General features: G+C 30.5%; 3 protein-coding genes across 8 annotated transcripts; 1 reads left to right on the forward strand and 2 right to left on the reverse strand.

Moving 5' to 3' along the window:
• Window positions 1-46: 46 nt before the first annotated feature.
• Window positions 47-4,901, reverse strand: LOC111691018 (protein argonaute-2). 3 transcript variants are annotated; one of them, XM_046951277.1, is made up of 12 exons: window positions 4,800-4,901; window positions 4,672-4,728; window positions 4,150-4,206; window positions 3,301-4,059; window positions 2,947-3,236; window positions 2,805-2,893; window positions 2,136-2,736; window positions 1,702-2,079; window positions 1,511-1,630; window positions 842-1,384; window positions 412-779; window positions 47-350 (listed from the first exon to the last, which is right to left on the reverse strand). In XM_046951277.1, the coding sequence occupies exons 1-12, from the start codon at window positions 4,813-4,815 to the stop codon at window positions 257-259; spliced, it is 3,372 nt and encodes a 1,123-aa protein (XP_046807233.1). In that variant the 5' UTR covers window positions 4,816-4,901; the 3' UTR covers window positions 47-256. The 3 variants fall into 3 exon arrangements, with proteins under 3 accessions (XP_046807233.1, XP_046807232.1, XP_023309411.2); XM_046951276.1 differs by having other exon boundaries at window positions 3,301-4,026; window positions 4,117-4,206; XM_023453643.2 differs by having other exon boundaries at window positions 3,301-4,206; window positions 4,800-4,900.
• Window positions 4,902-6,924: 2,023 nt separating this feature from the next.
• On the forward strand, window positions 6,925-9,915 carry LOC111690950. Of its 2 annotated transcripts, none has more exons than XM_046952381.1 (6): window positions 6,925-8,173; window positions 8,236-8,351; window positions 8,416-8,556; window positions 8,830-8,990; window positions 9,062-9,282; window positions 9,384-9,915. In XM_046952381.1, the coding sequence occupies exons 1-6, from the start codon at window positions 7,045-7,047 to the stop codon at window positions 9,734-9,736; spliced, it is 2,121 nt and encodes a 706-aa protein (XP_046808337.1). In that variant the 5' UTR covers window positions 6,925-7,044; the 3' UTR covers window positions 9,737-9,915. The 2 variants fall into 2 exon arrangements, with proteins under 2 accessions (XP_046808337.1, XP_023309333.2); XM_023453565.2 differs by having other exon boundaries at window positions 6,926-8,173; window positions 8,236-8,357.
• Window positions 9,916-10,225: 310 nt separating this feature from the next.
• On the reverse strand, window positions 10,226-16,385 carry LOC111690867 (protein kinase C and casein kinase substrate in neurons protein 1). 3 transcript variants are annotated; one of them, XM_023453447.2, is made up of 10 exons: window positions 16,259-16,385; window positions 14,752-14,859; window positions 14,556-14,665; window positions 12,266-12,603; window positions 11,744-11,970; window positions 11,544-11,664; window positions 11,362-11,472; window positions 11,099-11,295; window positions 10,831-10,991; window positions 10,226-10,764 (listed from the first exon to the last, which is right to left on the reverse strand). In XM_023453447.2, the coding sequence occupies exons 2-10, from the start codon at window positions 14,853-14,855 to the stop codon at window positions 10,652-10,654; spliced, it is 1,482 nt and encodes a 493-aa protein (XP_023309215.1). In that variant the 5' UTR covers window positions 14,856-14,859; window positions 16,259-16,385; the 3' UTR covers window positions 10,226-10,651. The 3 variants fall into 3 exon arrangements, with proteins under 3 accessions (XP_023309215.1, XP_023309225.2, XP_023309233.1); XM_023453457.2 differs by lacking the exon at window positions 16,259-16,385 and adding an exon at window positions 16,001-16,075; XM_023453465.2 differs by lacking the exon at window positions 16,259-16,385 and adding an exon at window positions 15,743-15,980.
• Between the last annotated feature and the right edge of the window lie 263 nt (window positions 16,386-16,648).

Here is a 16,648-nt window from a genome sequence, read left to right on the forward strand (position 1 = left end):
CTCTAAAATTATTTCTTTAACTGAATTTGAAATAAAACGAAATATATTTTTTGTGGCTATTGCGTTAAGGTACCTAAAAATTCGTTGCTTTTCAAAATAAAATGGAAAACATTGAAATACGCTTTTGCTTCCATTTTAGTTTTGTACATCGAACTTCGGTATCACATAACATAATAGGTTAATATGTAATATTTATTATTTTTATTAATGTTAGTAATATGTGTATGTAAATGTTTATTTCATATCCTTCTGCTCATTAGATGAAGTACATAGGATTTCTATTTAGAAAATCTGGTTTGATTAGACGATTTTCGTATTCTCTGTTCAAATTTCTATCAAATCTTTGAGTTCTGAAATATTTGTAAAATATTGTATTATTATTGTATTAGTATTCGTTTTAATTTATCTCACCCTTCCAAGTAAACACGACCACGGAATGCTACCAAATGGGCCAAGTATGCTGGAGCGGGATATGATACAGCACGATTACAACGTGGAAACAAATGACAGAGATTATATGTCAACTTTTGCAAGAGATTTATATCAAAATTCGATTCATCAAGAATAACATTGTATCGTGTCGGTCTAGCCGTACCCTGTATGGACTGGTGGCTAACCATGAAGAACTGCACTTCATTGGGATGGGTGATGTGTTGATCGACAACAGTGCCCGCTTGGACATTGTTAAAGTCCCTTTCGTGCTGTGGTTGGGTTGTTGGGAAGAAACGTGTATGATGGCGTTTAACTACTATAACGCATGTTATCTTAGGATTGCAGCCCTGTAAATTACCATGTTATGCTTAATTTTACGAATTACGGAATTACGAATCAGTAAATTTACCTTTTTCTTGCAAGCATTTCGAATGGCACGGATTTCTTCGCGTTCTACTATAGGAAACTGACCATCTGATACCCCATCGCGATAGTAAATTAGAAGGCTAGGATAACTTTTCTGATATTTGTAATAAACTTCCAAATGCCGAGTAACAATCGACTCCATATCTTCGATGTTTTCAACAGTGGAACGTTGAAGACGATATTGGCAGTTGTAACAAGCTCCATGTGCGTCATGTGATGCAGTAACACCAACCACACTTGGTATGTGCCGTTGATCTGGAGAGGGATGTGTTACATCGGCTCCCAAGTACATAACATTCTTTATAGGGGAGAGTAAATTCGAATCTTTATCCTGTGCAATTTTATGATTAGTGCCGTTCAATTTCCCATTTACTTTAAGCAAAATGTTGGAAAATACGGTTCGATCCTTAATAGTTCGAAAGATTGTCTTGTCCTTGATACATTGCGTTAAAATGCCAATACTCAATTCAGCGATTTGTTTAATTTTAGAATAAGACGTGCCTCTGTCAGAAAGGACAACAAAAACCTTAAAAATAAAGTTTAATGTTAATAAATGGAACACAAATGCAAAATTTATAAATATTTAAAAGATAAGTGTTCCAAATTATGATTTTAGCAGATGTATTATCACATATATAAATATAAAACTGACCAGATCGTATTTCTCTATAGCAAGTTGTTTAAGCATTGACTCCAAATTGCGGTAATTATAACTTTTTATCTCTGCAGTGTTTTGTAAATTCATATTAAGATTTTGCGATGTTTTAATGACCTGAAAAATTAAGGGAATTTTTTCAATAAAATTATAAGTCATATTAGTACATATACATAAGTAGTACTCACATTCGATTTAAAAGTTTCGAGATCATGATATGTGATACCACGATGGTTTGTGCTTTCTTCATATAGAATGGCCCATTTATGACCATTAGGTGGTTTTGATGTAATTAAGAATTTAACATTTTTGATATCGTCCATACGCCATGCTCCTTTGAATGTTGTTACAGTTTGGCCTTGGAGATATTCCATATATGGTGCTGGCAACAGACGCATTGGAACTTTTATGAAATTCGAACCAATTCGCAAACCGAACTCTCTTATTATTGGATTATCATTGTGATCGAAATATCTTAATAGTTCCATTATTTTTTGTTTACGTCTGTTAGTAGATGTGGCGGCATAACGTATCATATTCTGAACTTGTCTATCTTTATCCTTGCGCTGAAATATTTTTCAGATTAATTTCACATGCATTTTCACATGTTTACTAGACTTACGTTTAGTGCTTGACCACTGGGAATAGAACACAACTCCATAGGCAAGGAGATTTGTCGTACAGTTGAGCCAACAATTAAACAATTAAGATTTGGATATGTTAAATTGTAACCTCGAGAACTGAAGTAATAGGCCACCGTAATCTCTTTTCCGTCATCAGTTTTGAATTTTTTTTGGGAAGCTGGATCTCCAACTTCAATTAATTTATATTGTTTAGGAGAAGCCCCGAAACATTTAGGCGGTGTATAGAGGATATTAATTCCTTTTAAATAATTGGAAACGTCTTTAAAAACCGCATAATTTTGCCGTATATCTCGAGTAATATCAATGCGCTGATTTTTTAAATAATCAATTATAGTTGATTCACAAGGAAAGGATTTATGAGCAATGTCTACATTTAAAAGTGGTTGTTCGCCTAAAATAGCAGCTTGATACAGACCAGTCCAAGCTTCGTAACCGTCCTGCAAATTGTATGCATCTGAAGGTCTGCGGAAAAATGAACGTCCTACGCGAATACCACGGTCGTGATTGTTACTAGCTAGCACAACTTCTAAAACTTGAAGAGCCCTCATGGGTTTATCGGAAACTCTTTCATTTTGGTAGCTAAATTCACAAATTAATAGGATACATTCCTCAACACATTATATTTAATTATATGACAAAATTCTTACGTTCTTAATGCTTCCAAGTCTACAACACAATTATCAGTTTCCTTTATTTCTACATGCATCTCTCTCATTCTATTACTAGAATCGGGTACCTGTTAATTTAATAAAGCTTTAGAAAAATTAAGTTAAGGTTTAAATTACGTACTTCGATTTTAATGTCGATAGGAACATTCAAACGTTGCAAAGTATAACAATTTTTCATGCCATCAAAGGCCGAAAATATATTCGGAAACTTTGCACGCCTGCATTGTTCAAATGCAGGCCGTAAAAATTTTTTAGGTCTATCGGGTGTGATGGTTACATCGTAGTGATATGCTTCTTTGGGCATACCTTTCAAGTCCAATTTCAAATAGTTTACTTCTACAACACCAGGCTTTCCCAAAGTTCCACGAACAATACCATTACACGATTTCGCCTTAAGTGGTAGAGGAATTTCTAGAATGATGTACATGCATTATATCTTATAAACATATGTACATAATTAAGTAGTTATATATACCATCACTAATCGTTAGTTGTTCCATTTGTTTACTTAACGTTGCGCTGTGTTGTTGCTGTTGGACTTGTCCGGGTCGACCTCCTCGGCCATGTTGACGACCTTGATCACGTTGTTGACTCCAACCTTCTCCTTGTTTCTGATCTTGACCGACTTTTTGAGGAGAACCACGTTGTTGCTGATCTCTCCACCCTTGTTGCTGATTTGAACCACGTTGTTGTTGATCTCTTCCGCCTTGTGGTTGATTAGGACCACGTTGTTGATCAGCCCTACCGCCTTGTTGATGAGAACCATGTTGTTGTTGATCTCTTCCGCTTTGTTGCTGATTTGAACCACGTTGTTGTTGATCTCTTCCGCCTTGTTGTTGATTAGGACCACGTTGTAGCTGATTTCCACCACCTTGTTGATTATTATCACGACGTTGTTGATCTCTTTCACCTTGTTGATTATTACCGCCTGGTTGATTCCTCCATTGTTGCTGACTGGGACCTCGTTGTTGCTCTGTTCCTCTTTGTTGACCTCCCCAGGCACCTTGTTGAGCCGTTTGTTGTTGCGGCTGTCCTCCACCCCAGGCACCTTGTTGAGGCTGTCCTCCGCCCCAGGCACCTTGAGGCTTTTGCTGGGACTGTCCTCCACTCTCTTGTTGTGACTTTTGTTGTTGCTGCGGCTGTCCTCCACCAACTTGTTGGGGCTTTTGTTGTTGTTGCAACTTTCCTCCACTTCCAGCACCTTGTTGAAGTTTTTGCTGTTGCTGCGGCTGTCCTCCGCCTGCTTGTTGGGGCTTTTGTTGTTGTTGCAACTTTCCTCCACTTCCAGCACCTTGTTGAAGTTTTTGCTGTTGCTGCGGCTGTCCTCCAACACCTTCTTGTGGTTTTTGCTGTTGCTTCTGCTGTCCACTACCTCCAGCACCTTGTTGAGGTTTTTATAACAAAGAATTAAAAAAAACTCTTTAAACACCTACGAACTTTTTGAATGTCTACCTAACAATAGTGTAATAAAATAGATATATCTAAATACATAAATATGTATGTACATATATTGCAGCTGGTATTAAATGCATATAATATACATATGTGTAGATCTTAAACACATACTTAGAAGAACTTTAAATTATCAGATAATTACCTATTTTAAAAACAATTTAAACATCTTAATGATTTATGTATATTTAAAATACAATATACATACATCTATGTACAATATGTACTGTTTATACCTATTGTGAAATTCACTTATACTATACCGAAAGACAAAATTAAATTGTGTGATTTCCCCACGAAAACTGATGTTGCAAAATTAAAATATTTTATAATTTATATCTACATATTTGCATATTTCACATACATACATTGGTGTATATTTAATTAGATTTACCTCCTTGAGGATTCTGTGCCTGTTGTTGTGGTGGTGCACTTTCATCCTTTTTATACTCTGAAAATTAATTGCGATGCAATATAAAATATTAAGTGTCCAATAATTCCTATAAAAACAAATAAACTCACTATTTTTCTTTCCCATTTCGCGTTAAGGATTTTATTTTTATTTACTGCTTGATAGCTCAGAAAGTAAATATAAAATTATTAAAAAATTATTTATTTATAATTTCGATGTTTGCAATTCTTTATTTCTTTAAGAAAACTACAAAGTTATGAAAAATTAAATTTCAGTGGCCGCCCGCAATGAAGTGCAATGTCGACGTTATTCATAATTTAATCGGCAACGTGCCACATAAAAATGTCTACTATCACCAATATTTTCATAGTAAATTGAAAAGTATGTAATTAGTTTACATTTTATTTTAAATATGAATATGAAATCAATGGGCAAAATATAATTACATAATTTAAAAAATGTGATCGTACTAGTTTCGATACAACTTATTGCAAACAATTAAAAAAATAAGAAAAACATATAAATAAATTAAAAAAAAATATTTTCATCGAAATAAATATATGCATTAAAATTATCACATTCATATCAAAAATGTAGCGACGAATATACAGATCGGGAATATTGAAAATTATAAAATATAGGTTGTAACATATATCCTTAAGTTCTTAAAAATCTTGTATGTTTTTTCAAAATATAAATGGACCAATAATAAATCATTATGTTTTATGTCACAGAACCAAAAATAATTGGTCTTACAGTCTATAGCCTTGTTAATATCCAAAGAAAAACATTAAAATTATTAAGGCGACTTGGGCCGCATGTTTCGGCGGCTCAAGCAACTAAATATAGTTCCGCGGCGACTAAACGCCGATTTGAAACGGTTGACAAGGTTACTTTAAAGTACCTTGTTAGGTATGCGTATGTATACTACAAATTATGTGATTCCCCGAAATTTCTAGAAACATGAGATTTAAATTAAATTTATTTAAATTATTAGTTTAAAAACAACATTAGGTATTTTGTTATATTATATTTGATTATTCGCTTTAATAATAACAATTTTCAATACATTAAATTCGTTTGTTTTTCTGCTTTTATTATTTTTTTATAAGAGAACAATCCAATACCCGGTGTGCTTCGCTACCACAATCAAAATTAAATAAAAAAATTAGTTATTAAATTATGCAATTTAAGGGTTTATTATAATTTCATTTGATGACAATATATTTTATTTATATAGACTTTTATTCATACAAAATAATTGTTATTTTAATGCCTTGGGATACACAATATTGTTTGTTTAATCCTCTAGTATACATAAAAAATACTTAACAATTTTGAAAATTCAAAATGATATATTGTTTTTCAGAATAACAATATGTTACATATAAAAGTTTTCAAGCAAATTATTGCTAGTTCGAATTTTCTAACAGTTTACAAGATACCTATACGAAGTTTTTTATTTATTCATATGTGTATGTGGTGCCTAATAGTTTCTTAGATATAAGAATTTTTCTATTTAATTCATGTGGGTGCCACGTCGCCTAATCCTAAATAATCATATTGACACTCCGACAAAATTTATGTATGTGTGTATGTATGTGTATGCGGTGCCTAATAGTTTCTTATATATAAGAATTTTTCTATTTAATTCATGTGGGTGCCACGTCGCCTAATCCTAAATAATCATATTGACACTCCGACAAAATTTGAGTACTCCAACTGTTATACATATTATCTCAAATAGGTATACTGATTTTATATTTTCTTAATATGGACGTAGCTCCCACTTGAAATTTCAAAATAAAAGGCATCCTACTATCTACAGGAATACGCTGTGAAATTTTCAAGAAAATCGGTTCTACCTATCTATCTTTAACGTTCAACCATACAAACACACATTAATTTTTATATATGTACATATGTATATAAATAGATAGAAGACTTAGACGAATAAAAAAATAATTTTATTAGCCGCCTGCAATAATATAATTATAACGTCATATTTCTTAATATTATTATTGACAGCGTTGTCATTGTTTACTGTTGTCAGTATGATAAAAGTTCTATGCATAGACTATCTGTGGTTCTATGGTTTTCAGTTTTTTTGTATTTTACCATATTACAATTTCTTTGTAAAATCATACGGAAGGGTACTTTTTAGTCACTAAATTTTAGTACAATATCGATATAATATCGTTTGGCTTGCTGAAAAATTCCCTTTCCAGTCTTTTCCAAGTTTTCAATGAACATTTAAGTGTCATAACAAAAACATTTTTTTTGTTATCAACTTATTGTGATTGTTCATATTTTTTTTAACTAAAAAATAATAAAAAAAAAGTTATTCCAAAAACTATGGAACAAATAGAGTACACACGAACGGTGGTACCATCTTCAATGCGAAGCCCTTATTGGAAATATTTTGGTTTCCCCTCAGACAGTGGTAACAATATACTTACGCGGCAAAAAATTGTTTGTACTATTTGCAATACTGCCATTGCTTACAACAAGAATACCTCCAACTTGAGGACACATTTAATGTCCAAACATGTTGAAATATTTCAAAAAATTGTAACAGCATCGAGTGACTTGGTTCCAAAACAGGATTTAAATGCTGAAGAACAAATAACTATGACCAAAGAAAGAGTGATAATTTGTGATCCAAAAAATGTTAATAGTAATAGTGTAAATAATAGTGCTAACATCAAAAGACGGCGCAGTGGGGAAACGGGAAATTTTGTTGAAACATTTTTAACGATACCCGAATATTGTTCCAATATGGAAACTCGTGCATGTAATATTCAGAGTGAAAATAATTCTAATTCTATGATAAGTAAAGTGGTAGATGTGGAAATACAAAGTACAGATTACATTACTTTTGCTCCAGCAAATGGAGAGGAAGCAGCAGAAGCCGCCGAAGACAGTTTGGCAAATGCTGAAAATGTGAATGTGACTAAAAATGAGGAAATATTTACATACACTGATGTTGAACTACATGACCAGCAAGAACAACAGCTGCACTCCATGGATATAATGCTAGCAGATATGGTACAAGCAGATCTTTTGCCGTTGGACACATTAGAGAACAATGGTTTTTGTAAATACAATCAGCAGTTGACTGGTGTGAAGCTTGATCATGACACCGTTAAGCGTGTAATGGAAGTTATAGAAATGCGTTTTGTAAACACCAATCAAGTAGTCACTGCTCATGTGGTTCGTATATCACAAATTCAACCATATTCTTTAAGTGTAGAAACTTACCAGGACAATGATGGCCAGAACGTCCTACATATATATTTTAACTATATAAGTGACAGCCAGATGGATTTAATCAGCATTCTATATATAAGCAGCACAATTTGCACCAAACCTATCAATATCTCCGACCTTTTAATAGATCTAGATCTTAAAAATTGTTGCGGTGTGGTGGTACCCTGCTTAGATAATGTTAATGATTGTCTTTTAGAGTTTACAAAATGTCTGGGTTGGTAGAAACCTACATACATGTAAGAATATCTATTTGAACTCATTTATCGCCATTTTTAGATTTGCCATTAATAGAATGTTTAGAATCTATGCTAACAAGTTGTTTGCACAAAATTTTTGAACAAAGCGATTTTTCGGAGGACTACCAAACATTTTTAAAGCAAATGCTTGAAAATGCAAGTGTAAATTTTATAAAGTTTTTATAAAGTTACGATATTACGTTAAAGTTTTTTCTTACAGCAAACCCAACAAATGAAGTCCTTTCTTCGACCACGATGTCATTGGAATAGATTGAATTTTTTGGACCATATATTTAAGAATAAACAATTTGAAAAATGGGCCGAATTTAGGGAATCTTTTGAATACCTTAAACCATTAAAGGTTTGTAAAAATGAAGAATATTTGGACAAAAAAAAAATAATCCCGAGAAAAAGACATAGTTTTACTAAAATATCTTAAACGATGCAAAAAAAAAAACTAGAATCAAAATTTGTATGGTTGGGATTTAACATCTTTTCTGTACACAGGGAAAACCAAAATACCCATTAAGATCTTTTCCATAATTACTTCTTTTACCTTATTATCCATCGTTTGAATTATATGGGATACTAATAAATAATTAAAAAAAAACCTTATGTTATTTTCAATTAACAGATGGCATTGGATATAATTACGGACGAACATTTGCCTTTGTGTACACTAGTGCGTCCGTTGATTATAAAATTGTTTGAAGAACATTTTAGTTCCATAAATCATGAAGAATCTGTAAAAATATTTAAGATACAGAAGATATTGGAAAAAGAGTTATATGAAAGGTATGTGTGAACTGCTCTTTATGCAATTTTAATACTAACATTCTCAATTATTATGCATGCCGATTGATTAGAGTAATGGTACAAAGTTTTCTTAATGAAGCCACATTTTTTGACACGAGATTTCATCGTGACTTTGCTCTTCAGGAATCAAGCTTCGACATAACCAATATTAAATCTCAAGTACACAAACGTTTTAAACATATTTTACAAGTTTTCTATATAAATAAGACACAAAATGTTAAGACTGAACAGAATTCCACCGATTCTTCGATAAGCGCTCGGAAATGTAGTAGTAAGTAGTCCATTAAGTTATTTGGACCTATTCTTTAAATAAAATATACATACATTAGTTTTTACAAATGCAGTTAATTAAAAAAATCTTTTTGTTTAAAGGTTTAAAGTCATTTTTTAAACGTGACGTTACGTTCACAAATACCGATATTAATGCAGATTTAAAAACAAACTTAGATTTGGAGTTTGAACAATATCAAACAGAGCAGTGTTTGGATTTAGACCAATCACCTGCTTTATGGTGGCATCAGAAATCTGATAACTACAAAGAGTTATCGAAAGTGGCTAAACGATATTTGACAATACCCTGTTGTTGCCTGCCGCGTTTGTGTCGCGTAGATATGGAACAAAGGTATTTTAAACTGGATCGTCGGAAAAACTTAAGTCAGTTTTGCAATGTTGAAAGTAAATTATGGTACTTGTACTACAATGATGCTGTTGCAGAACTGATATAAACATACATACATATATTCTTCTTCATTAAAAATTTGCTTTTATTTTAAATATTTTTTTTGTTAATATAGTATTTATGTTATTTTAATAATATAATTATCGTAATTTAATGATTTTAATTTTATTTATCTTTAAATATAAGTTAAATAAATTACAAATACTCACTAGTAAAACATATAAACGGGGTCCTTTTAATATAATTCACTTATAATTTGTCTGGTTTTCTTCATTTCTCAGAATTTTAGCTTTTTACTACAAAATGCTCAATAACATTATATATTTTTATATATAATTTTAATATTTTCCTTTACAACATATTTAATAAAAGTTTGTATACATTTATGTATGTATATTGCTTTGTGTTTAATTTGAAATTTATTAAAAAGAGTATAATATTTTATAATTATTAGTTATTTGAATTTTATTTTTTTAAATTATAAGTGGGTTTGAAACACACATAAAATATTTTTAAATTAAAAAAAAAACAATGGTTCATTTTTCATGTTTTAATTCCCTAAAAAATTTCATTTGGTTTTTTTTGTGTTAATATTTTGAAAAGGAAAGTAATGTAAACTAAAAGATGGTTAATATAATGATACTTTTTGGATTATCTTGTTAACAGGATACATTGCTTCAAAAATCTATTTTGATTCGTTCGATTTTTTGGTAAAAAAAAAACCAATGGCCAGTCGGACAATGTGTAAATGACAAATAGAATAACGATTATAATATATTAAGTTTTCAATTAATACTTAATAAATGCTAAACAAATACATATCTATTGCTTTTCTATATAAAAACAGATATTTATATATTCTTGTGAATAATGTTGTTCATTTCTTGTAAAAGATGAGACGAAAGGGCGATAGAGCTAGGATTATACAACGGTAGAAGGTTTCAGGAAATGTCAGTGCTATTTACGCGTGTATAAGCTCAACATAATTGGCGGGATACAAGCCAACCCGGCCATTCATACGTCCCTTACACCAACCTTGTTCGTCTTCATCTTCTAATTTCTCAAAAACATCTCCTGTAACGAGTATTTAAAACAAGTTGTAAAATAACATTCTATAGTGGCAATAGACTAGACGATTACCTTGCTTAAATGTTAATTCATCACTTTCAGCTCCTTCGTAATCGTATAACGCCTTAACGGGAACACCAGGTTCACCATTATCCACTAAAACATTGTCACCCTCGTCCCATTCTTCTTCCTCTTCGAAGGGATTTGCTTCAGTAGAATTTGATTTGCCATTACTAAATGCGCAACGAAATGAAATTAATATGAGTGAGGATTAGTTTGGTAGTTAGTGAGGGGCTTTAAATGTTGAATACTTAAATAAATAAATGACAATAATACTTACGTTACGCTTGAATTACGATTATGGGCATTTGTATTAGTTTTACTTGTCGTTGTAGGCCCCACTGACGACGCTGTTGTGGTTGCTGCTATTGATGTGGGAGAGGTAGCTGAAGAGTCTGGCTGCTGTTGTTTTCCAGTCGATTTCAATGTAGAAGACGTATTATTTGATTTCTTCAAACTAGATGAACCCGAATATTCCTGCGAAAAAAAAATAACAATAATTACATTTTACTCTCTACAACATTGATAATGATAATTACTTACATGCAAATCTTCATTAACAGGCCTTTGGTTAATCAATGTTATAGGGGCTGCTGGTAATGCCTCTTTAGACTTGCTTCCCTTAGCTATATCGCGGAATTCTTCTGTATATTCCTACATTTAACCGTGTAGTAACGAAATGTATTGTATATTATATTCACAACAAAACCTTCAATAATATTTACCACAAATGCGGGCCAATTCATAGCCATGTTAACACCATGATTGTTTGACCACCACTTCAAGTCCTTTTGATGATCGGCATTGTTTATAGTATGATAAAACTCTTCGTAAATTTGCGGTAAGCTGTTTAAATAAAATTAATATACATATTACCTTATATCCCATATATCCAAGATGTAAATGTATTAAGTTAGATAATTACCTTGGTACCTTTGTAAGATCAAGAACAGCATGTAAGTTAAATAAAACTTCTTTAAAGAATTGCAAACGTGTCTTTTCCATTGTTTGGCACTTTTCGAATACCGAAGTCATATCCTCTATGTACACAGAATTATATTTGGTTATTTCAGCAATGGCTTGTTCATATTTTTCACGACACTTTTGCACTTGATCCTTAGTTTTCTGTACACGATCATGCATCTTCTTTACCTACAACCAAAAATAATTAGTAAATCTTTGAATGAGATCATTTAAAAAATATATTAAAAAATAATAATTATGTATTTTCTAAAATGGTAAAAAAAATAAACTGTTTGTCAAACGAGTCATCTTTCTAAATTTATGCGTAAAATTAGTATGTAATATTGTTTACCAAGCATAAACATTATATAAAGATAAGAAGAAATATTTTATCAAACTTCTTAAACTTATAATAATTCCGAAAACAAATATAAGTGCCCATAATTTACCAATTTTTTAATGTCTGTAAGGTTTTTGTATATACCTGATCGGGTGATAATGAACTATCGGCGGTGGCATTACGTTCTTGATTCGTGGCACTTTTTTCTGTCTTGCAAGCAGCATGATATTCAGCCTTGGCTTTTTCAACTTTAGCCAGTAGTTTAGCCCACGATTTTTGAGCCTTCTTAAATAGATCTTCCATATCTTTGCGCTCTTTGATTTGCATTAGAGTGTGGTGATAGTTGTCCTTTTGCCATGATTTTATTTGTGAACTTACGTCACTGCAAAGATTTTCTTTAATTTTCATATGTACATCTGAAATGCGTTCTGATTCGGTAAGAACGCCCTTCCAGGCAGCCTCCGTAGTACCATATTCTGGACCTGATAAAAAAAATTATCGTGGATTTTAATTTTGGATTTTGTCTTTATAATATACACTTATTTTTTAAAGAAGAAAATATCTGCATGTTGATTTGTTGTATGTACTACATATGTATATAAACTTATATCTCATTAGCTGTGGTATTTAAAACGGTCAACCATCCCATAAAATTACAAACAATATGCATACCCTAAGTACCATGTCTATAAGCTCCAACAGTCATACCCTGTCATTTTACCAACAACAAATGCTAGTATTACTTTCATCTTAAATTTTTGTAGAAGCGGTGCTCTCTTCGAAAAGAAAGGGGTGCAACTTGCATTAAAGCATATGTAGGTATCATCGATTTTTGAAACCTTTTCTATGTAAATAAACATATGTATGTAGATGAAAGACATATAAATAATATAAATACTTGTAGCGTCAAAAGAGAGGCAACAATATTTTTGGACATTTCGCCGAAGTTTCTGTACCTTACATAGGTTTCTTACAATTATAAAAAATTATTAGGAGAATATTATAATAAACCTACACTATTCTCATTTAAATAAAAATAATAATGTTAATATGTATGTAAATTAAAACTAATATTGTTTGATAGAAGACATGAGCACAGTGAATAAATGTACAAACAAGTAATTGCAAGGCTAGGTGAAAAGCATTTTTGCAAATAGTCTAAAAAATGATTACAGGAGAGGAAACAACTACAGCTGTAAATGATTTTGAAATTTGTGTTTTGTAGCTACAACAATTGCTAAAAAATAACTTGTACTATCAATAGCTGTTATGCATTCATTCATATTATTGTACACTGAGCATGGCTGTCTTGCCATTCGCAAACAAATATGACGCAACCTAAATGATGCGTTTTGAATTTTAATTTTGTATAAAATTTTTAAAACCTAAAATCATTGATTTATAAATAGCAACAACAAAAACATGACTACAAACAAATTCAAATATAATAATCATATTATTCTGAGATTAGTACAAAATATTTTAACTATTCAAAAGCATATCTAATCTTTTTTGAATTTTAATAATAGTATATATCAAAATTGAAATTATTTTATAAAGTTTTATACATATGTATGTTTAAGTTGGTAATACTAACGTCAGGAAATGGCAAGGGTAAGGGTGGTTATATATTTTGTATATTCAAGATCAGTATTTTAAGGTATGTGTACACTATTTACTACTTCTAAAATAACAGCAAAAGAAAAAACGTGACCCATATAAATGGGCAAATAAAAAAACAAACTAGAAGTAAAAAAAAAATTAAATCGAAACTTGACAAAATATACACGAAAGTTATAAAAACAGCTAGTAACAACAACAGACTCAAAAGACAAATATGTATTTATTATAGGTATGTGTAAGACAAAAATATTATTGCTGGCACTTTTTATTTAACATGTTTTTAAGTAAAACTCGAGAAGAGAGATGTAAACAAACTAATACTACTTATAATGTCTAAAGCAATATTCTCTTTTAGTAGATCTATCATTTCACTGCTTTTTGCAATATATTAATAAAGATGATAATAATAATAATGTTGATGACGAACGTGTTAATTTTATAGAAAAAATTATTTTGAAAATAGCACTGATGAGTATATTATTTACTTGTAAGGTATTTTTGACAGAGCCCCACATAAACTCGATAAGTTTATACTAAATAACAAAACGACCAACAGAACTAACGACGATGACTTATTAATTGTGGTCAATAGAAATAAACTTATATTTAACAAAACATTAGAGAAACAAAGGGAGAGAGTGAGAACTTTTTAAACATTTGAACGTGTGCGAATTGTTAGGAGTGAATAGATGGACGGGGCAAAGGGGGCAAAGGGAAGGGAAAGTGATTTTAAAGAATGCTGGTTAAAGAAAAATAAGTTAATCGCGACATTAGTGTGTTTTCAAATAATAATGTATTTTTAGTTATTTACCTTTTTCTATCAGTTCACCCCATTTTTTCGACCATGCTCGTAAGCTTTTTGCATAGGATTTTTCAATATCTGCTCTCTCTTGTATTAATTGTTGCAAGTCGTTACAAAGTCTAAAATTGTATATAATACCACATTACACATTATATATTGATTTTTTTTAAGCATTAACACTAGAAATGTTTAGGTTTTAACTTACTTATAGCCATCTTCTATGCGTTTTGTAGTTCTTTTATAATTTCCAGGCTCCCAAAAGGAATCACTGCCAGCTTCTAATAATTGATCATCGCTGTGGTGCGACATTTTTCTAAAAAATATAAAAATATCATAAATTATTGTTTATTGAATGTTTAACGTTGTTGCAAATAATTATTATTTTAAAAAATATATTACATACTAGTAAAAAAAATTGAATGTCTATCAAGTGTTAGCTCTATCCAAATACTCACTCATAGTCGGAAGAAAAAAAAAACACAAGCAAATGTAAATTTTGGGTTGATCGCTTTAATGAAAGTAAACAACAATTTTCGCTAATTTATAGTTTTTGTATTAAATATTGACTACATGTTTGGGATACATATAGGTATTACATATCTGAGTTTATTTATTTTATGAGTTTCAGTTTCAAATACAACTATCAGTAACGGCATATAAGTATAATTTTAATTAATTTTACTATATTTGTGAGTAAAACAATTGGAACAAATACATTAATTATCAGAAGCAAACAGAAATCAGATAAAGTGATTTCGAAGTGTATCACTTGGATACAATAACTACTATCTTTTATTTAATATTTTATTGCTGTTATTGAGAAAAGATACCCCCTTTTAAATAATCTTAAATGAACCCCTGTACCTACTTGGCGCTAAGAATCTTTATCATACAGATAAAGAACAACTTGATATTATTATATTTATTTTTGCCAGTTACTTCATTCAGATTCCAACTAATATTGTAACCCAGTCGCCTAGCCATAAGCTTACATAATAATACGCATAGAATTAAAATGTTTGTAAAAATTAATTTAAATGATAACTCTACTCATTTGAAAAATATAAAATATCCAAATAAAATAACAACATAAGCTTGTAGAAATTTCATCAATTTTTGTTAAAATACAACAAGTTTAACAAGTTTCTAAAGCGATTGCTAGTTTTTCCAAATAGCAGCGACAGACAGCAACATACCAAAAATATCAATCGTTTCACTGACCACTTTTTAAGAAATTTTAATTTGTTTTTTTCTCTTTGTTTTTCAAGCACTTTTAATATTACTTTTTATTATTTTCTGGTAAATTTTTCAGGATTGTTTTACTTATAAGAATTTTCTATTCTTCACTAAAGATAATTTCTGATAAAAATATATATAATTAGACAACAATCAAATGGGAGCCACACCAAAAAGGTCTCTTTTTTTTCTTTTCACAAATTTGTATCGCACCGTACCGTTTATAAAAAAAATCACACAAAAAAATTCCGCAACACCCAAAGCCTCTACTAAGCAAAAACATAAAATGAAAATAAAACGAAATACAAAAATTACACACAAACTTTATTTCATCTATAAGAAAATAATGGCAAAAGAAAAATACAAAATCAGAGTTGTTTCAAATAGAAACAACAAAAAATTAATTTTATCTTTTATTGTTTATTTAAACACATTTTTGGCACTTTATATTGATTTAACCATTAATTGTAACGAACCTTTTTTATTTTTATTCGCTTAAAATGAATATATTAAAAAATGCCAAGTTTTAAGTAGAAGAATTTTTCTGAAAAGTTTTTGACTATTTCTCTTCGTATTTTCACTTGTCACAGCGTTGCATTTGACATAGTGTTGCCAATCTTAATTACACAAATTAGAGTAATTACAAAAATGGGGAAAATTCTTAATTCTTGAAAAGAACTTAACATTTCTAATATTTATTTGAATTAATAAATAATATTTGCAATTTAAGAAGAAGATAAGAATTGTTAAAATTGACATAATTCAAACAAAAAATTATTTTTTGACATTCAAAGCAAAAAAATCACTTTAACGTCGTAAGTAGTTTGAAAATTTATAAAATTATATGAAATACTTAAAACATACCA

The sequence above is a fragment of the Lucilia cuprina genome, chromosome 5 (assembly GCF_022045245.1).
Source record: "Lucilia cuprina isolate Lc7/37 chromosome 5, ASM2204524v1, whole genome shotgun sequence".
Lineage (NCBI taxonomy): Eukaryota > Metazoa > Arthropoda > Insecta > Diptera > Calliphoridae > Lucilia > Lucilia cuprina.